We start from the raw sequence: 22,421 nt of genomic DNA, 5'->3' as shown, positions 1-22,421 counted from the left end.
GTTCCAGTCGACTCAGGTGTAAATGAGTACGCGGTAGGGCAGTGCAAGAAATGTCGTGTGTAAACTGTTAGCGCCCAAATGGCAGCTCCGGCTGTATGCTTCTCAGGGAGTTGAGAAAGACATTGGCTTGTTGCTAAAGGCCTAATAACTAAGGATGATAATTGTGAACCGCTTTGAGACGGCTTTGCTGCTGTGAAACAGCGGTGTGTAAAACTCCAAATCCTTTTATCATATTATTACTTATGGAGTTACTGTGGGATTTTCATTTTTTCGCCCCGTACAACGCCCAACCAAACACTTCTGGTTAGCATGCCCTCCTTAGTCTGACTAACCCAAGCACTTCTGGTTATCCTGACCTCCTTAGACTGCTCAATCCAAACACTTCCGGTTTACATGCCCTCCTCAGACTGTCCAACCCGAGCACTTCCGGTTAACATGCCCTCCTTAGACTGCCCAACCCCAAGCACTTCCGGTTGACATACCCTCCTTAGACTGTCCAACCCAAGCACTTCCATTTGATATGTCTATTTGTCTGGGACAAAACTGTTGTATAATACCAAAACACCACACACGTACTAATTTCTATATAACATATTTTAAAATAAACATTTATATTGCGAAAAAAAAAGGAAACAAAAAAAACCCTAATCACCTTGGATGAGAAAAATAAAACCAGTGGAGATTGAGAACCAAAGATTGAGTGTGTGGATTCGCTCGTCGCTCCTGAGCAGAGTAATTAGTATTTGTCTTTGAGACTCGCGTTGCCACGGTGCCATTTTTAATGATAATTCGTGTTTTGGTGGAGATGAGTCATTCCAGTAGACCTCGCCCACGTGTACACAGTCTCCGAAGTTAACAGGCACCAAGGATTCCTTCGTCGATAAACTTTCCAATACAACATCCATTTATTTATGTCAGAAAGTCAATACAGAGAACTAGAAATACCAGTGTTTGTCTACCGTTGAGGTCTAAGGCTGACGAGACACGTCGAGGGACACGAATGTGATGGATGGGAAGATTGTACCAGAAATGTTCACGGACGAGTTAGATCAATAAAGCTATGTCTGAGAAGACACTTACATGACGGACGAGAAGATACATCCTAACTTTGTTTATCTTACAGCAATTGCGAAACAAGTTATATCAATTTATAATAATCATCGCTTGTTGGCTCACGAGGGGTCTTACTGTGGGTGGAAATCGGAGTACCCGGGAAAAACCTGTGTGGTCGGGCAGGTGACCCCTGACCTTTTCACGTGCGGTCCCGGCCGCCACCCGAGATACATCAGAAATGAGCACGGTACGAATACAATGAATGGCATGTTTTCGGTACGGACACCTATGTTGACAGAACAAGTTGAAAGATGAATTGATTTTACCTCTAAGCGATCTCTATAAACCTCACATTATGATAGAACACATCATTTTTAGATATTGAAATAGAAATATAACTAGAGGGATCAAACGTTATAAAGTTCGAACGATTCTAGTTGAAAAAAAATAGTCAAATGCTTACTAGGCGTGGATTCTTTTATCATTTGTAAATTACACACTCGCAGAACTCGGTTTTTGAATTGAGCGAGTCAGGAAATGAAAGGAGTGAAAGTTTGAGAAACTAAGAAAAAAATATAAAAATTACAATAAGAATTCCATTGTAAGAGATTCCTAGCTTTGCTGCTTATATTTTACCAAAATAAATATAAAGTTGGTGGCCACACGAAATCTAACACTTTCATGTTATTTGGTACACGTGTTACGCCTCGGCTATAACTAAAATTCACTGTTCTAAAAATATCATTAGGCGTAATGTTTAAAAAAAATATATCGTAACTAAGACTTTCACGAAAGTTTAAAGTGTCCGCGACCGTGTTTTTAAATACCTTAATCAGCACAAAACAAAGACATTACATTTCGGTAAGTCCTACAAGCATATATTACCGCGCATGAGCAGAATCCTGTTCGGTCCCGTCACATGCACCCCACGTGACTCCATTCGCATTTATCCGTGTACCATCAGCCGAGGTGAATTCACAAACATATAATCAAAGAATATTCTATTTATGGTATAGGCTCATGAATCGCTATATCTTTAACTCATTTCAGTATTTATCAGAAGTAATCACAGTTAAATGAGTAGGAAATCTACAGTTATATATGTTTTAAATATGGATTAGTTTGCCTGATGAATAATCGAACTGTACCACACGACCGTTCCGCCCTTCTAAGAATCGTCAATGAAGCTAGGTACATCATACAGCTGTTTCGTCCCTCTAGGACTCGTCAGTGATGTTAGGGACATCATACAGTTGTTTCGTCCCTCTAGGTCTCGTCAATGAAGCTATGGACATCGTACAGCTGTTTCGTCCCTCTAGGACTCGTCAGTGAGGCTATGAACTGTCATCCATCTAGTAAGCGTCAGTGATATTAGGGACATCATACAATCTAATTGAAATTAGACTTGTAATTTCCGCTCCTCTACGATACTCTACGATACACTTCAATACAAGTATTGCAGTGTATCGTAGAGTATCGTAGAGGAGTGGAAATTACAAGTCTAATTTTAATTAGATTGGGACATCATACAGCTGTTCTGCACCTCTCAGACTCGTCAATGATTTAGAGATATCATGTAGCTGTTTCGTCCTCTATAAGACTCGTCTGTGACGATAAATTCTTTCACGGATATGATATATTTTTATCTAATTGAAAACCACGTATTTCCTCTGCTTGGCGATGACGTATGTTGAATATTGTATAAAATACGTGGGTTTGGCAAAAAATAAAAGTGCGTGGGTCGAACATTATCAAACATATATCTGGAGAAAATAACATTATACTTAAAATTATATCAGTTTGGGTCTAGAAATTGGTATGACATGATATGTCACGCAGTTTAAATCATTAAACAGCAGCGCGTGGCCTTTGCTTAGGATGTGGCAAAATGTCGCGTGTCATTGCTTCCACCATCACAAGGAAACCTCGCGTGATGACCAAAGCCGTTTTCCTTATCTATTCCAATATTTGTCTGTGTTTTGCTTGTCTTTCCGACATTTAGAGAGACATATACATGACTAAATAAATTGAATCTCTCTGTAATATCAGTATCGCGTGAAATAGTCTTCCCAATAGCATAGAAACCTATAACCTTTGTAGATCGTCCAGTAACACAATAGAAGGGACGAGTCCGCATAGATCAGAATCCGTGACTGTTATCTAAACCATTAGCATTACGGAGCGGGGATTCCTTTTAAAGGATGGAGCCGCCATGTTACTCCAGGAACGGCAGCGACAGTCACGCTATTACGAAACTACGGCTACAGAAAAATACTCTTTGATAATTATATATAGAACTAGTAAGTGCAATTTGCCATTTATGCCCATTCTACGGATTTGTTGATTAAAACTGAAAAGACACACTGGTTTTAGTGAGTTTTATGTTTATTTTTTGTCAGGAAATTGAACGCATGTTTCACTATCCACGATAAAGAATAAAGAGGAGTTCAGAATGTGTTAAACCTAGCGTTTAATAGTCGTCTTTCATAAGTATTCGTGTGAGGTCACGCATTCATCCGAATAGATACATTTACAAATTTATACATCTTTGTAAATAAATCTATCATTTTTTATACTACACCTACAAAAGTAGACATGGAATTGTGAAATAAAATGGCTAAAACCCCCTCAATAACATTCTACCTTCTCATACCCTGAGTGACATGCCAACTTCCGTCCGCCATTATTTCCAGTCATGTCACGTCTTAAATATTTCCCTGAACTTTTTACACTGAAGATAAAAGTCTATATTCCTACTAAATATCATGAACTACTGCGAATGCAATCTTGAAATTGGGTTCACCCTGTCATTACATGACATTGAAGACTAATAGCTTTTCCATTTTTCACGGACACTGAGATTCCCATCTCTCACGAGAAATGTCCATCATGGGGACTTTGATGACGTGAATTTGATCTCATGGCACTCCTGGGATAAACATTATTACAACACACATACTGATAATTGGAGTAATATAGACCGAAAAATCGAGGGCGGAGATATCATTGACGAGGTGTTCATGGCAAGAATAATGAAGAAGGGTAAATTGCAAGATTGTAATTGCACAAGTGAATTCAATATAACGAAATTGATTGAAGGGATCAAATATAATCAATAGCTTTATGTGACCCATATTCTTTCTCGTGAAGACAAATTCTGTGCAATTTCAATGTGTTAAATGGACTGCCGTATCATATGACATTGAAGTTCCATCCATTACACTACCAACATACGAAGATCGAGGGTTCACAATTGAGGGATTATGGTAGGGAAAATAAACCATTCTATACCTTAAGGGCAAAACAAAGACACTTCTGAATAGGATTTATTTAACCATTTCATCAAAAAAAGCGAAAGATTATATTTATCTTTTTATCTTCTTTAAAATCTAATCATGTTTGATTATGGGGGCGTAGCTTGCTTCTCTGCCAATGCAGGGTCAGATAAACGTTGTACAGCAATTATGATCGGATTAATAGGATTCAATAGTTATTTCCCACGCGTAAAAGAACCAGAAATCAATTACTCGTCTATATTTCAAGCCACCATCATCTGCCAAGTTACAAAAAATGAATGGAGTAATCCCGCAGATATCCTTTTAGGTAAAATCATGCTTCGTCTGGTCCCGTTTAAATCAGCGTTCCTTAACCTAGAATTAACCAGCTTTTAGCATTACAGAGTTTTAAAGTTCCTTAACTTATAGAATTCACTTTAATTTAATAATGCTTTTGAAATTTTTAAGTGCATAATGAATACCAGTTATCTGGTCTCTGCTCAATCGCATAAATAAATACCGAGTGTATCACGAAGACAAACTTTTTGTTTTTGTGTTGTTGGCTTTTTTATATTATAAAGTAGAAGTAAAATTCTTTCATTTTTTTCGATCGCTTTGTATGGCTAGTTGACTTTACTTTGACCGGAAGTCCTTCATTTTTTAGTTGACTCTCTCTGACCGTAAACGTGTCCGTGCGCATGACCAATGATGCATGCAATAGGTTACCACGACTTATATAAATTTATTTGGATCGCTCGGCAGATAGTTTAAAAAAATTTAGTCTTTCCCCTCAATTATCTATAAAAAGATTCTGACCTGTTTCGTTTGTATTGGATTCCTAAATTTAAGAAGAATCACCAAAGACATTGCTGAACTAAGCCTTAATCCAAAAACTTCTAAGTACCATTCAACGTACAATTAAGTCAGGGCTGTAGTCCTATCGGGATACTGTTTACATTAGAAGTGGAATAAATTGAATATAGATTTTAAAGAAATATAAGAATGTTTTGCTCAATTTCGAACATCTGTTCCTTAAAAATGCATCTTCCATCAAAATCTTTGATTTGCAATTCTTTACACGGCCGTTCCACATTCCAAACCTATGGAACGCCTTCGCTCTCAAGTGACTAGATCTGAGTTTTCTGAAAAAGGCGAACGGCGCTGTAAGAAGATTGTTTTGAACTATACGTTCGTTAAACAGGCGACTAGAGAAAATACACAGAAGATGAAATCTTTGATGGAATTGGTGACTAGATCTTCCAATAGACTATTGGCATACTCATGTGCCCCTCTCTTGGCCGACCTGTTTTTGTTCATACGAGACATATTGTATTGAAGAGTTAACAGAACAGGCGACAGAGACATTTCAACCTCCATCATTTCACCTATGGAATAACTTAAAAAGTTAATGACGACGTCGATTGGATTATATGTCGTGTGGGACTTGAAACCAAGGACACAACAGACTTTCCAACATCAGCTGCTTATCTCGATCACTTATTTACAACATAACCAACAGGGACAGCCACAACTAAGCTGTATGATAATTGTGATGATTTCACTTTCCAAAATGTAAATATTCCATATCTAGATAGTAACATCCTGTTTTCCCAACCTATGATGGTTCCCCGTCCCTAAGGTTCATATTATCACGATTTCTGTGTCGACTTATGAGTGAAACAACGGAAGATTTCGAGAGATGCGCGTCGATAAAGACCACGGGAAATTGTATGGTCGACATCACGGTCTTATTGGTAAGTATTCCTATCTCTTGCCTAACGATTTCGTTGTCATTGCCCTTGTTCTCATTTGACATTTTGCATAGCGGGTGTTCGGTCGGTGATGCAGAACTTACTATTCGGGAACGCATGGTCTTATTTTCATCTCTTTGTATATTTTAGATTGCTTCCTTGATGTAGTACTGTATACCTCGTAATTTTCACCCAGTTTTATTTTCGCCATTTTCGCCCTTTGATGATAGGGCGAATTTAAGATGACGGCGAAAATTTCAAGCTCAATTGCAGGATTTACAAGTTATCGTACATAGGCTAATTTTAGTCGGGTTCAAGTGTGTTTATTCTATATAATTACAAGCAACACGTGTTAGATATTTACACTAAATTTATAAAATGATTTATTGTTTTATTCCAATCTATGTATGTGAAATAAAAACTAGATCTAAATCTAGGCCTAGCATTTGCAACATCACGGTGAATTTAATCGAGAATATGGGCTAAGACAGCGTACTAGGTTTAGTATATTTGATTTTAAAAAAGCTATAAATACTAAGTACCTTTTAAAATCCAGTCATTTTTTAAAATGATGCACACAACATAGTATCAAATTCTTGCCATTGTGAAGACTGATTTTATGAGTTCACCGCCCCTTGTGGCTTCCGTCGATGACAAATGAACAAAAGAAAACACTGGTCAGTAGACTTCTACCGGTAATTAGTCACGGCACGGTGAACTCGCCACTCATCGTGTTTGCTTAAAATCGACCATGCATACCTGATACTATTTGAATTAATATAGGCGAAAAGTAAATCTGAACAAAGGTAAACGTTGTACATTTCACACCTGATTACATTTCACACCTCAGCGGGATATGCAAAGAAAAGAAAATAGGGGAACTTGATAAATCCCGAGTGTTCCGAGTGCAATTGTATCGAGAATTCCGAACGAAATTTTCGATTGTAAACGAGGAAAGGACATTTCTTAAAAGTCGTTAAGGGCGAAATTAAAACGGGCCGCGAATATCTTTTATGTTGCTCAAGGGCGAAAATAACCTGGTATACAGTATATATTTGGGTAAAAATATGGTTTCATTTTGATATCGATATCCTCCGTTGGTTTTATACCCCAAACCCCCGGGCCTGGAAAATACTGACGTATATGTCACATATTATATATATTTGTTATTATCTAAAACACAGCATATAACGTGACCGTGACGCTCGACAAGACAGATTGATACACTATGTCCACAATGGGGCCACTGACGGACACATCTACAGTGTCGTCACACTGAAATGTCACACCTGGACTCGCTATTTATAGTGTCATCACACTGAAATGTCGCACCTGGACACGCTAGCCTGTCACTCCTTCCAGTCATATTACAACAGGCGAACCAGTCCTTATCGACATCTCGAAAGCTGAACGGCTAATAGAGAGTTGTCTCGTTTGTCTGCAGAACTGTGGGGCAATGCTATTCTTCAGACAGCTCTACAGGTTCCAGTAACTAGTATGTCATTTGAATTTCCTGTCGTAGTTGTACCGAGAGAAATAAATAGATAAAATATATGTATATCTAAAGCTAACTGATCCACAGGGACTTGCGAATTAGTTACAGTCTACATGTATTTGGACTATACATTTAGAAATGAAAGAATATTTAATATACCACAAACTAGGACTAACAACTATACTAACTGTTTTTTCCCTTCTACGATTAAACAATGGAACAATATTGACGACTCATTGAGAAACTCTGTCTCTATTTCAAGTTTTAAATCAAAGATAAAAACATTATTTCCAACAACAATTTCTGAAACTTTTATTAACTGTAACCCTAGGAATCTTAATATATTACTATGTCAATTACGAAATAATGCAAGTGACTTACAACACGATAAATTTATTGATCACTTGACTGATGATTGTTCCTGTGAATGTGGTGCACTATTAGAAAATGTTGAACATTTTTTTCTAGAATGTCCTCTATATAATGAATTTAGATTACATATATACACAGTATTTAATATTATTGGTTTGGTAAATGTGAATATTTTATTAAGTGGCTCTCTTGAGAAGTCAAATGAAATTAATGAAATTATTTTATTTCATACAAGTTCATATTTAAAAAAAAAAAAAAAAAGATTTACAACTTATAAGTAATTTATACCATATAAACACACCATGTTATATAACACAATATAGTTATATGTGGCAGTATGTATGTGTATATATGTTTAATTGTATGTATAAATTTAAATGTATGTGTGTGTGAACGAGTATAGGGATATCGATGACATTGGTATGCATGCATACATGTATGTATGTGTGTATGTATGTATGTATGTATGTATGTATGTATGTATGTATGTATGTATGTATGTATGTATGTATGAAGATAGGTGATGGTTTTCTCTTCTTTTTTTCCCTTTTTTTCCTTTTTGTTTACTCATCATCTCCATTAACTACTGTTATATCTATTTTTCATTTTTCTACTTATTTATATATTTATTTTTTTTGCTAACCTTTTCTCTTCTCTGTTATACATTCTCTTCAATAAATTATTCTCTCTATTATAAAGCAAAACTCTCCTCTCAGTTATGATCTTTCTTTTCCATAAATTGATAATAAGCATTCCATTTTACTTTTTCTCTACATAATTATATTTACAACTATACCACTAAAATTATTAATAATATTTATGTTAACGGAAGTATGGAAAGGACCTATATAGGCTAAGCCTGTTGTCCAATCCAATGTGTATATCTATCTCTATTATGAAAGATTGTTTTTAAATTAATTCAAATGCTTGATTTGAATAAAATATTTTGAAATGAAAATGTATTTGGACCTTCCCTAGTGTGTATCACAGGGACTTGCGAATTAGTTACAGTCTACATGTATTCGGACCTTCCCTAGTGTGTATAACACATTTTGAGACGTTTTGGGGGGTAAGTCCCTGTGAATTGATCCATTGTGAAAAGAAAATGCAAGTATTTAAATTAGGAATTATCAAATGCGGTTATGCATCAAAATATGTGGAGCACTTTGCAGACTTTAAATCGTGATTTTTATTTTTCAAATGAAAAAAATGTACATTAAAAATTAAAAACCCCACTCGAACTTGCATTACTCGAATACTCCCTATTTGTCGAACTCTTCGATCGGTCCCGACCGTGTCCTTATATATTGTTTGTACTCGGATAATATGAAACCATTATTCATCGAATACCCTATAATCCTGGAATTATTATTTATCCAATTTCTTCATATTCATATTGTCAGTCCTACCCGTAAGTCAAACAGGTACAACACCCAACATTTTTTTACCTGTGCCACACATTACTCCGTCTGACCTCAACGTACAAGAAGGAAGAAAGGGATAAATAATAGAAAGAAAGTAAAGAACAAATAAAGATGAATTTTTACACATCAGTATAAATTTTGACTCCTTAGTTAAATCGCATACTCGCCTTACCATTTATATTTATGGTATATAGCATAAAATGTAAAACAGGTATGACAGTATTGCTGAAATGTCTTAACATCTTCAAAACGAGTCGCCTTTTGTCCATTCCGGAAGCTATACAGGGATTACGTATTCACAACAGAGTCTCAGCCTCGTTTTGGATACAACACAGCCTCCATCTGAGGCGATGACATAATATAGCCTCTCTTTCGTACACGAGGAGGTCACGGAGTACAACTGGATGACCCAGACGTCTGGTAACCTCGATAATCTGTGGGTGTTTGTCCAGAGACGACCTCGATCCAGAACATCTATCTGTCTACGGCATCCATGTCTGGAAATTTCCAGAATAAAAAAAAACGCAAGACAATTGTTCATCCAATAGCTTGTCATTCTAATGGCAATTGACGAGCTTTTTCGTCTGGGAGTTGATTTAAAGTATTGAATCAAAGGCATTAGACGTCAACATGTAGAAATGTCTCCTAATGTCAGAGTACAGCCGAACTTTACCATTCTATAGATGTCTTGAGGCAGGTTTGATTTAAACATGTTTACTGCTAAACTTAAAACAAATGATTTGGCACAATGTATAACAACTTATCTACGCAGTCTCCCATTATGCATGTATATACATATTGAAGACTAGTATTACAATGAAAACATACTTATCCACAACAATACAATATGTGTTACTATGAAAATATGTTGCTGGATTTAAAAGTTTGTATATATCTGAATTAAGTAAGATGCGGGTTTCAAAATGGTTTTCAAATTGAATTCAATATTTAAAGAGTTAAAATTATTGATAAGAGTAACCTTTTATTTATTTAAAAGAGGACATTCTATAAAGTGGTGGAAGATATTCTTTTAATGGTAGCCACAAGTACATCATGCATGATTTACAAGGTTTGCCCTTAATAGATCATAATTAAGGGAACTACATTGGTGTCTAAGCCCTGTGTGCAAAATATTCCTCTCGTGACCACCGACCCCAAAATAAATAGACGGGGGGATTGTAAGTATGACTTTAATGGAGGTATGGGTAAATCTGACTTTAACAGGGGTATGGGTAAATCTGACTTTAACAGGGGTATGGGTAAATCTGACTGTAACAGGGGTATGGGTAAATCTGGCTTTAACAGGGGTATGGGTAAATCTGACTTTAATGGGGGTATGGGTAAATCTGACTTTAACAGGGGTATGGGTAAATCTGACTGTAACAGGGGTATGAGTAAATCTGACTTTAACAGGGGTATGGGTAAATCTGACTTTAATGGGGGTATGGGTAAATCTGACTGTAACAGGGGTATGAGTAAATCTGACTTTAACAGGGGTATGGGTAAATCTGACTTTAACAGGGGTATGGGTAAATCTGACTGTAACAGGGGTATGGGTAAATCTGACTTTAACAGGGGTATGGGTAAATCTGACTTTAACAGGGGTATGGGTAAATCTGACTTTAACAGGGGTATGGGTAAATCTGACTGTAACAGGGGTATGGGTAAATCTGACTTTAACAGGGGTATGGGTAAATCTGACTGTAACAGGGGTATGGGTAAATCTGACTGTAACAGGGGTATGGGTAAATCTGACTTTAACAGGGGTATGGGTAAATCTGACTGTAACAGGGGTATGGGTAAATCTGACTTTAACAGGGGTATGGGTAAATCTGACTGTAACAGGGGTATGGGTAAATCTGACTGTAACAGGGGTATGGGTAAATCTGACTGTAACAGGGGTATGGGTAAATCTGACTGTAACAGGGGTATGGGTAAATCTGACTTTAATGGGGGTATGGGTAAATCTGACTGTAACAGGGGTATGGGTAAATCTGACTTTAACAGGGGTATGGGTAAATCTGACTGTAACAGGGGTATGGGTAAATCTGACTGTAACAGGGGTATGGGTAAATCTGACTGTAACAGGGGTATGGGTAAATCTGACTTTAACAGGGGTATGGGTAAATCTGACTGTAACAGGGGTATGGGTAAATCTGACTTTAATGGGGGTATGGGTAAATCTGACTTTAACAGGGGTATGGGTAAATCTGACTTTAACAGGGGTATAGGTAAATCTGACTTTAATGGGGGTATGGGTAAATCTGACTTTAACAGGGGTATAGGTAAATCTGACTTTAACAGGGGTATGGGTAAATCTGACTTTAATGGGGGTATGGGTAAATCTGACTTTAACAGGGGTATAGGTAAATCTGACTTCAACAGGGGTATGGGTAAATCTGACTTTAACAGGGGTATGGGTAAATCTGACTTTAACAGGGGTATGGGTAAATCTGACTTTAACAGGGGTATGGGTAAATCTGACTTTAATGGGGGTATGGGTAAATCCGACTTTAACAGGGGTATGGGTAAATCTGACTTTAATGGGAGTATGGGTAAATCTGACTTTAACAGAGGTATGGGTAAATCTGACTTTAACAGGGGTATGGGTAAATCTGACTTTAACAGGGGTATGGGTAAATCTGACCTTAATGGGGGTATGGGTAAATCTGACGGTAACAGGGGTATGGGTAAATCTGACTGTAACAGGGGTATGGGTAAATCTGACGGTAACAGGGGTATGAGTAAATCTGACTTTAACAGGGGTATGGGTAAATCTGACTTTAACGGGGGTATGGGTAAATCTGACTTTAACAGGGGTATGGGTAAATCTGACTTTAACAGGGGTATGAGTAAATTTGACTTTAACAGGGGTATGGGTAAATCTGACTTTAACAGGGGTATGGGTAAATCTGACTTTAACAGGGGTATGGGTAAATCTGACTTTAATGGGGGTATGGGTAAATCTGACTTTAACAGGGGTATGGGTAAATCTGACTTTAACAGGGGTATGGGTAAATCTGACTTTAACAGGGGTATGGGTAAATCTGACTTTAACAGGGGTATGGGTAAATCTGACTTAAACAGGGGTATGGGTAAATCTGACTGTAACAGGGGTATGGGTAAATCTGACTTTAACAGGGGTATGGGTAAATCTGACTGTAACAGGGGTATGGGTAAATCTGACTTTAACAGGGGTATGGGTAAATCTGACTTTAACAGGGGTATGGGTAAATCTGACTTAAACAGGGGTATGGGTAAATCTGACTTTAACAGGGGTATGGGTAAATCTAATGAAAGTGATGAACACACTGCATCATTAAGACATTCCAACTGTAAAGAGCTGAAGGTTTAAAAGAAGCTAGTAAGACAAAGTCTAAATTGAGGAATCATTTTGTAGGTATTGTGGTTTCGCAAAACGATTGTTTTCGCCAAAAATAGGTGGCAGTAGACGATTTAAGAAGTCTGGATTTCAATTGTAGTTCATCTTACTTATATAGCTGTTGGAGTTTCCTTCATTTTCTACGGCTATGGAGAGTTTGATTCATAATATAGTAATATATATGATGGAAGGTGATTTATCCGAATAGTTTTAATACCATATGACGGGTTACCAGGCATTTTAGTTGGTGTACACTTTAGCGTTTTCACGACAAATTTGATTTCAGCGGTTGTCTGGTTTGATTTCTTTTATTTTGGCGGTTTTTAGTGTCTGGTTTTAATCAATTAAAAGAGGAAGAATGCAAATCTATTGTTCACTTTAAAATATAAATTGTTGATAAAAAACTAAATAATGCCTTCTATAAAAAAGACCCCCAAATGAGTATGTTCCGGTTAATGATTTTATGCTGTAGAGGCAAAACGTTAGCGAGTTTATTTTAGTGACATTAAAACTGTTCATATTGTAACATTTTAAACCGTTTCTAAAATTACCTTAAACTTACATTCGGTAAAAGAAAAATGATATTTGAAATTTTAATCAAATCAACATTTAACCTAGAAAATCCGTTGATTGGCCAAACTAACGTCGTGCCCAAAAGATTGGCTTCCTAACTTGTTTGAATATATTGTGATACCATTATGAACACGACAACAATTCCTATCTGAAAGAATGAACTGGATATTATTACAAATGAACATCCTAAATCGTTTCACGGCCGTAAACAAGTGTAAACAAGAAAGATCCTGTCTGCAGTGAAGGGACTCAGCAGTGCATCAAATTGGCTTTTAGACAACGCGTTGTTTAAAGCAATGTAATCAATTGATTGCTTTCATCAAACAACGGGCTGTATTGTTATCGTTATCGACAGTCTGATGTCTTATAGATGGAACAGACATTTTGAAGGCGATCACGACTGTCTGACCGGTCAGACCGAATTGATGACGTCATAACGAGCAAGCTATCATTTATGATCCTTTCACACGCACTTCTATCTGATTAGACGACGACCACCAACCACCACCAACAACAACAGCACCACCACTAACAACAACAACAACAACAACAACAACAACAACATTAACAACAACAACAACAACAACAACAACAACAACAACAACATAAACAACAACATAAACATAAACAACAACATAAACAACAACAATAACAACAACAACAACCAAAATCAAGGGACTTTTGGCTGTTTTGAGGTAACTTCCGCTGTTAGTTGGTCAACGTTCGAACATCAAAATGAATCTCCATTTGTGATCTTCGAACAAAAATAGAAAAAAAAAGAAAAAAACAATATCTCATGATAATGACGACACTGGAAACGGTATATGTATCATGTATCGAAAAACATGTAAATTACTGTATAATAAATATAAATCAAAATAGATTCATCAGATCTTTTGGCTTTCGTCTTTTATTGATTACACCTCGTTATATTATCATAGACAAGGAAGTGAAGTCGCCAGACAACCTATATAGAATATTAACACAGATTATCAGGAGACGGTCTGGAGACACGCCGGACATTCACCCGACAAAAACAATTATACAGCATGGTATTACTCGGCTTCCAGGAAATAAAAAACCATGGAGGCAATCGTGACCCTTACAGTACCGGATCAGAAACATGTTGGATCGGGATGTCGTCTGCATATACGCCAAATTTTGTAAGCTTTACTTTGTAAACTTGATACAAAAATTACAAGAAAATCGCGACTGCTACAGAGTTTTTTCAGCTGAATCTTAACTTAATATTTTCTCTCAAATTAAAAAAAAAATAATAAATTGAGATTGAAGTTATGCTTTACATATTGATGTTTTAACCAGATTTAGCAGGAGGAAGAAGAGGCCGTCTATGGTTCTTATTTACGTCTGTAAAACAAAACGTCATTATTTTCCTTGTGGCGTGTTGTCTATTTACCTGCCAATCAAAGGTCAAGTTAAAATGAAGGTAGACTTCCAGGAGACTCTTAACTCATTTCTTCTGGGTTTGCTTTCTATTTTACCAAATGACATCTCATTTTAGAAAGAGAAGGGTCGAACTCACGATAATAACCATATAGTCGCTTCAGCGTTTGAATGTTTTCTGAAAAAAAAACCTCAATGGGGATTGATTACAACTTATGACAGCTTCTCCGTAAACTCATCATGAACTCACGCAAAGAACAAATATACGTTTACACAGGATTCTTTAATTTACAAATGCATTAATCAAATTTTGTTTAAATTTACTTTTTCAAAATTATGAGAGAAATATGTAAATAAGAGGCAGTGGGTATAGCGATTCGTTGGCGGGTGAGAACGGGTTTATTCTGATACTGTCAAAACGGTTCCACTTCATAAATATGGATTTGACAATCATATAAATAATTTCGCGATTAATAAATCCGGCTGTAACCCTCTACAGCTTTCAATAAATCAGGCTGTAACCCTCTATAGCTTTCAATAAATCAGATTGTAACCCACTACAGCGGTTAATAAATCAGGTTATAATCCTCGACAGCGGTTAATAAATCGGGCTGTAACCCTCTACAGCGGTCAATAAATCAGGCTGTAACCCTCTACAGTGGTCAATAAATCGGGCTGTAACCCTCTACAGCGGATAATAAATCAGACTGTAACCCTCTACAGTGGTCAATAAAACTGGCTGTAACCCTCTACAGCAGTCAATAAATCAGGCTGTAACCCACTACAGCGGTTAATAAATCAGGTTATAACCCTCTACAGCGGTCAATAAATTGGGATGTAACCCTCTACAGCAGTCAATAAATCGGGCTGTAACCCTCTACAGCGGTCAATAAATCACTCAGGCTGTAACCCACTACAGCGGTCAATAAATCAGGTTATAACCCTCTACAGCGGTCAATAAATCAGGCTGTAACCCTCTACAGCGGTCAATAAATCGGGCTGTAACACACTACAGCAGTTAATAAATCAGGTTATAATCCTCTACAGCGGTCAATAAATCAGGTTGTAACCCTCTACAGCAGTTAATAAATAGGGCTGTAACCCTCGACAGCGGTCAATAAATCGGGCTGTAACACACTACAGCAGTTAATAAATAGGGCTGTAACCCTCTACAGCGGTCAATAAATCGGGCTGTAACACACTACAGCAGTTAATAAATCAGGTTATAATCATCTACAGCGGTCAATAAATCAGGTTGTAACCCTCTACAGCGGTCAATAAATCGGGCTGTAACACACTACAGCGGTCAATAAATCAGGCTGTAACCCTCTACAGCGGTCAATAAATCGGGCTGTAACACACTACAGCAGTTAATAAATCAGGTTATAATCCTCTACAGCGGTCAATAAATCAGGTTGTAACCCTCTACAGCAGTTAATAAATAGGGCTGTAACCCTCGACAGCGGTCAATAAATCGGGCTGTTACACACTACAGCAGTTAATAAATAGGGCTGTAACCCTCTACAGCGGTCAATAAATCAGGCTGTAACCTTCTACAGCGGTCAATAAATCAGGCTGTAACCCACTACAGCGGTCAATAAATCAGACTGTAACCCTCTACAGCGGTCAATAAATCAGGCTGTAACCCTCTACAGCGGTCAATAAATCAGGCTGTAACCCACAACAGCGGTCAATAAATCAGGCTGTAACCCTCTACAGCGGTCAATAAATCAGGCTGTAACCCTCTACAGCGGTCAATAAATCGGGCTGTAACCCTCTACAGCGGTCAATAAATCAGGCTGTAACCCTCTACAGCGGTCAATAAATCAGGCTGTAACACACTACAGCAGTCAATAAATCAGGTTATAACCCTCTACAGCGGTCAATAAATCAGGCTGTAACCCTCTACAGTGGTCAATAAATCGGGCTGTAACCCTCTACAGCGGTCAATAAATCAGGCTGTAACCCTCTACAGCGGTTAATAAATCAGGCTGTAACACACTACAGCAGTCAATAAATCAGGTTATAACCCTCTACAGCGGTCAATAAATCAGGCTGTAACACACTACAGCGGTCAATAAATCAGGTTATAATCCTCGACAACGGTCAATAAATCAGGCTGTAACCCTCTACAGCGGTCAATAAATCAGACTGTAACCCACAACAGCAGTCAATAAATCAGGCTGTAATACACTACAGCGGTCAATAAATCAGGCTGTAACCATCTACAGCGGTCAATAAATCAGATTGTAACCCTCTACAGCGGTCAATAAATCAGGCTGTAACCCTCTACAGCGGTCAATAAATCAGACTGTAACCCACAACAGCGGTCAATAAATCAGGCTGTAACCCTCTACAGCGGTCAATAAATCAGACTGTAACCCACTACAGCGGTCAATAAATCGGGTTGTAACCCTCTACAGCGGTCAATAAATCAGGCTGTAACCCTCTACAGCGGTCAATAAATCAGACTGTAACCCACTACAGCGGTCAATAAATCGGGCTGTAACCCACTACAGCGGTCAATAAATCAGACTGTAACCCACTACAGCGGTCAATAAATCAGGCTGTAACCCTCTACAGCGGATAATAAATCAGGCTGTAACCCACAACAGCGGTCAATAAATCAGACTGTAACCCTCTACAGCGGTCAATAAATCAGGTTATAATCCTCTACAGCGGTCATTAAATCGGGCTGTAACCCTCTACAGCGGTCAATAAATTGGGATGTAACCCTCTACAGCGGTCAATAAATCACTCAGGCTGTAACCCACTACAGCGGTCATTAAATCGGGCTGTAACCCTCTACAGCGGTTAATAAATCAGACTGTAACACACTACAGGGGTTAATAAATCGGGCTGTAACCCTCTACAGTGGTCAATAAATAAGGCTGTAACACACTACAGCGGTTAATTAATCGGGCTGTAACCCTCTACAGCGGTCAATAAATCAGGCTGTAACACACTACAGCGGTTAATAAATCGGGCTGTAACCCTCTACAGTGGTCAATAAATCAGACTGTAACCCTCTACAGCGGTCAATAAGTCAGACTGTAACCCTCTACAGCGGTCAATAAATCAGGCTGTAACCCTCTACAGCAGTCAATAAATCAGGCTGTAACCCACTACAGCGGTCAATAAATCAGGCTGTAACACACTACAGCAGTCAATTAATCGGGCTGTAACCCTCTACAGCGGTCAATAAATCAGATTGTAACCCACTACAGCGGTCAATAAATCAGGTTATAATCCTCGACAACGGTCAATAAATCGGGCTGTAACCTTCTACAGCGGTCAATAAATCAGACTGTTACCCTCTACAGCGGTCAATAAATCGGGCTGTAACCCACTACAGCGGTCAATAAATCAGGTTATAATCCTCGACAGCGGTCAATAAATCGGTCTGTAACCCTCTACAGTGGTCAATAAATCAGACTGTAACCCTCTACAGCGGTCAATAAATCAGGTTATAATCCTCTACAGCGGTCATTAAATCGGGCTGTAACCCTCTACAGCGGTCAATAAATCAGACTGTTACCCTCTACAGCGGTCAATAAATCGGGCTGTAACCCACTACAGCGGTCAATAAATCGGGCTGTAACCCTCTACAGCGGCCAATAAATCAGGTTATAATCCTCGACAGCGGTCAATAAATCGGTCTGTAACCCTCTACAGCGGTCAATAAATCAGACTGTAACCCTCTACAGCGGTCAATAAATCAGACTGTAACCCACTACAGTGGTCAATAAATCCGGCTGTAACCATCTACAGCGGTCAATAAATCAGGCTGTAACCCTCTACAGCGGTCAATAAATCGGGCTGTAACCCTCTACAGCGGTCAATAAATCAGACTGTTACCCTCTACAGCGGTCAATAAATCGGGCTGTAACCCACTACAGCGGTCAATAAATCGGGCTGTAACCCTCTACAGCGGTCAATAAATCAGGTTATAATCCTCGACAGCGGTCAATAAATCGGTCTGTAACCCTCTACAGCGGTCAATAAATCAGACTGTAACCCTCTACAGCGGTCAATAAATCAGACTGTAACCCACTACAGTGGTCAATAAATCCGGCTGTAACCCTCTACAGTGGTCAATAAATCAGGCTGTAACCCTCTACAGCGGTCAATAAATCAGACTGTAACCCACTACAGCGGTTAATAAATCGGGCTGTAACCCTCTACAGCGGTCAATAAGTCAGACTGTAACCCACAACAGCGGTCAATAAATCAGGCTGTAACACACTACAGCGGTCAATAAATCAGGTTATAATCCTCGACAACGGTCAATAAATCGGGCTGTAACCCTCTACAGCGGTCAATAAATCAGACTGTTACCCTCTACAGCGGTCAATAAATCGGGCTGTAACCCACTACAGCGGTCAATAAATCAGGTTATAATCCTCTACAGCGGTCAATAAATCGGTCTGTAACCCTCTACAGCGGTCAATAAATCAGACTGTAACCCTCTACAGCGGTCAATAAATCACTCAGGCTGTAACCCTCTACAGCGGTCAATAAATCAGACTGTAACCCTCTACAGCGGTCAATAAATCAGACTGTAACCCTCTACAGCGGTCAATAAATCGGGCTGTAACCCTCTACAGCGGTCAATAAATCAGGCTGTAACCCACTACAGCGGTCAATAAATCAGGATGTAACCCACTACTGCAGAGCCTTAATACCCATGTAGTACAGAGGGATTCCAATGTGCAGAAACAGGTTTGTCGGGTGACACATCGATAATAACATTCTATGGTGTGGCTGATTTCTGCCATTTCGTTGTTCCATTCTGGCGCCCCGACAGAACGATAATCTTCGTCTTTTCACCCCCGAAAATTAGCGTTATTCCCCTATTGGGAATAACAAATATTTGAATACATATTATAAATAATATCAAATACATCCAATACAGTTTTTTTGTTATGGAGAATTTTTGGGCGAAGAGATTTTTGTGAACCCTGGAAATTAGCAATAGTTATGCCATTATTCAAAAAAGGGGATAAACACGTTTCTTCTAATTATAGGCCTATTTCATTACTAAGCACTATCGGTAAAGTTTTTGAACGTTTAGTAGTTAAATATATGAATAACTATTTGCTTGAAAACTCACTTATTTATAAATACCAATCTGGTTTCCAATCTGGTCATTCTATTATTATGTTCTGGTCGATCACCATTTGAAATTGAAATTAAAATAAATAATGACTTAGCAAAAATTCAAAATTGGGCAGAAACCTGGTTGGTGAAATTTAACCCTCTGAAAACGGAAGCCTTACTAATTTCAAAAAATGAACATGAACATGTTATAGACATTAGATTTAATAATATAGATGTAGAATTTGTTGATCACCACAAACACCTAGGCGTAACATTAGATGTAAACTGTAAATGGTCTCGACACATTGAAAGATATGCAAAAATGTATCTAAACAAGTAAGTATTCTCAGAAAGCTCAAATATATTTTAAATAGACAAACTCTGTATAAAATTTACAAGTCATATATTCTGCCTTTATTTTAATATTGTTGCGAGGTTTGGGATGGATGTTCTCTCAGTGATGCAGATAATTTGGAAAAATTAAATTTAGAAATTGCAAGAATAATTACCGGATTACCTTCCTTTGCTTGCTCTCATTATACTCTGAAAGTGGATTAGAACCTCTTTTAAATCGTCGTTCTAGAAGAAAACTACAACTATTCTATAAAATTACTAACCAACTCACTCCTAGTTACTTATCCACTTGTTTACCTCCCTTGGTATCTGAAAACTCACATTATAACCTACGTGATGCAAATAATTACTCTCTACCGAATTTCAGACATCAACTAACAAACAAATCGTTTTTCCCATCTACTATTCGACTTTGGAATCAACTTGATCTAGAGATTAGACATAGTATCTCATATTCAGTATTAAAAAAAATCTATCTCAAATAGAACACAAGTACCTACCCATTACTCAGTTGGAAATAGAAAATCTAATATATTGCATGCGAGATTAAGGAAACAAATGTAGTATTCTAAAAAATGACCTTTTCCAATCACATCTTATTGATTATCGCCATTGTCAGTGTGGACATCCTATTGAGGATGCATACCACTACTTCTTTATTTGTCAAAATTACTTTGAACAGAGAATCGAATTGTTCCGAAATCTAAACAATTTCATGCAACTAGACCTGCAACTATTAGTATATGAAAACAATGATTTATCCATTGAAGATAATTTTATGATAAGCCAAACCACTCAGAAATACATTCTTGACTCAAGAAGATTTTAATTCCCCGTTTTCTCTTTTCTTAATCAGTATTGTGAAATATTATACATACATATATATATTGACAGTTAAAAAAATGTATTTATAAAGTCTCTTCCGATTCCGATAGCGCAAGAGAAACGAATATTTTTTTCCAGAAGGCAATGGATCGAACGGAGAAAGCTTACCATGGAACAGGATATAACGAACATTAGAAATAGCAGTGTGTTTTTGTGCAGCGAACAGTTTAATCTTCTGCTATCGAAATCGGATTTGTTTGTTTGCTTAGTTAATAATAAACTAAATTTATCAATTGAATATTTGAATAAATTCGAATCGTAATACCTCTCTCTCTCTCTCTGTCTCTCTGTTTCTCTCTCTCTCAGTCTCTCTCTGTCTCTCTGTCTCTCTGTTTCTCTCTCTCACAGTCTCTCCCTCTCCCTCTCTCTCTTTCTCTCCAAATATAATTGTTAATATTTCAAATGTCATGTCATCTTGTATAAAAATTGTAAAAAATCATGATAATTGGGAAAGGGCTTCATATAAGTTTGAAAACTTGTGTCCAATCCTCTTGTATATATTGATACAAATAAAATATGTTTAAATCAAATCAACCCTGGAGCAGGGAGCAACGAAACAATAGTTAGGAACCCAAGTACCGATATGTCATGACACACTCCAAGATGGTAAAGAAGAAAGTTTTTTTTAGAGAGAAAAGGATTTTGAAAATGGTTCGAACAGCGCCACTTTGAACTTGTCAAGGCATATTCCAAGACAAAGGTCAGACCAGCTTGTATTCCTGCTATCTTTTCTTGTATTGAGTCAAATAACGAAGGATCAGATACGTCAAGAAATTGCAATTGAGTCGTTCTCCAGAACCAAAATATACGTCTTATTCTATTATTTCTGCTAATTAGAATTTGATTTGATGTTTTTTCGCTATTTTCACCTCGACATTAACAACCACTTCGCTTTCCTGTAGTGGTCAATTTGGAACCGTCAAGCAAAAGTAGGTTGAAGACTTGTATATTTAAATTACTATGTAAGAAAAAGTTGTGTTTTAATTACACATGCATGCTATTTTATTTAACATGTTTAAAAAAAAAACAAAAAAAAAAAAAAAAAAAAAAAACAACAAAAAAAAAAACAAAAACAAAATCTTTTAACTATACCGAACCATAACAGTCAATGATCCCGAGCGATAAGTCAGGATGTTAGTACCTGTTGCCGTCCTATCAATTCAAAACTTTTAAATAATTTAAGAAGGGTGCATAAATAAAAAGGACTGTTCTTAAGGGCTAATATGGCATTGACCTAAATATTTAGAATCATTAATAAACATATATCTATTATATATAAAAAATAATATTCCTTGGTCCTCATTCACACATTATAATTGACGTCAAGATTATGAAAAAAATACTTGTGACGCC

At 37.4% G+C, this 22,421-nt stretch overlaps 1 protein-coding gene across 1 annotated transcript; it reads left to right on the top strand.

Annotated features, from left to right (window-relative positions):
- Positions 1–10,571: 10,571 nt before the first annotated feature.
- Positions 10,572–12,725, top strand: LOC117344754 (uncharacterized PE-PGRS family protein PE_PGRS54-like). The gene has a single exon (XM_033907582.1). It carries the CDS (start codon positions 10,572–10,574, stop codon positions 12,723–12,725), a length of 2,154 nt encoding a protein of 717 aa, XP_033763473.1.
- The last annotated feature ends 9,696 nt before the right edge of the window (positions 12,726–22,421 follow it).

Source organism: Pecten maximus, chromosome 16 (genome assembly GCF_902652985.1).
Source record: "Pecten maximus chromosome 16, xPecMax1.1, whole genome shotgun sequence".
Lineage (NCBI taxonomy): Eukaryota > Metazoa > Mollusca > Bivalvia > Pectinida > Pectinidae > Pecten > Pecten maximus.
The sequence above is the reverse complement of the archived record's forward strand: the minus strand, read 5'-3'. Positions and strand labels throughout refer to the sequence as shown.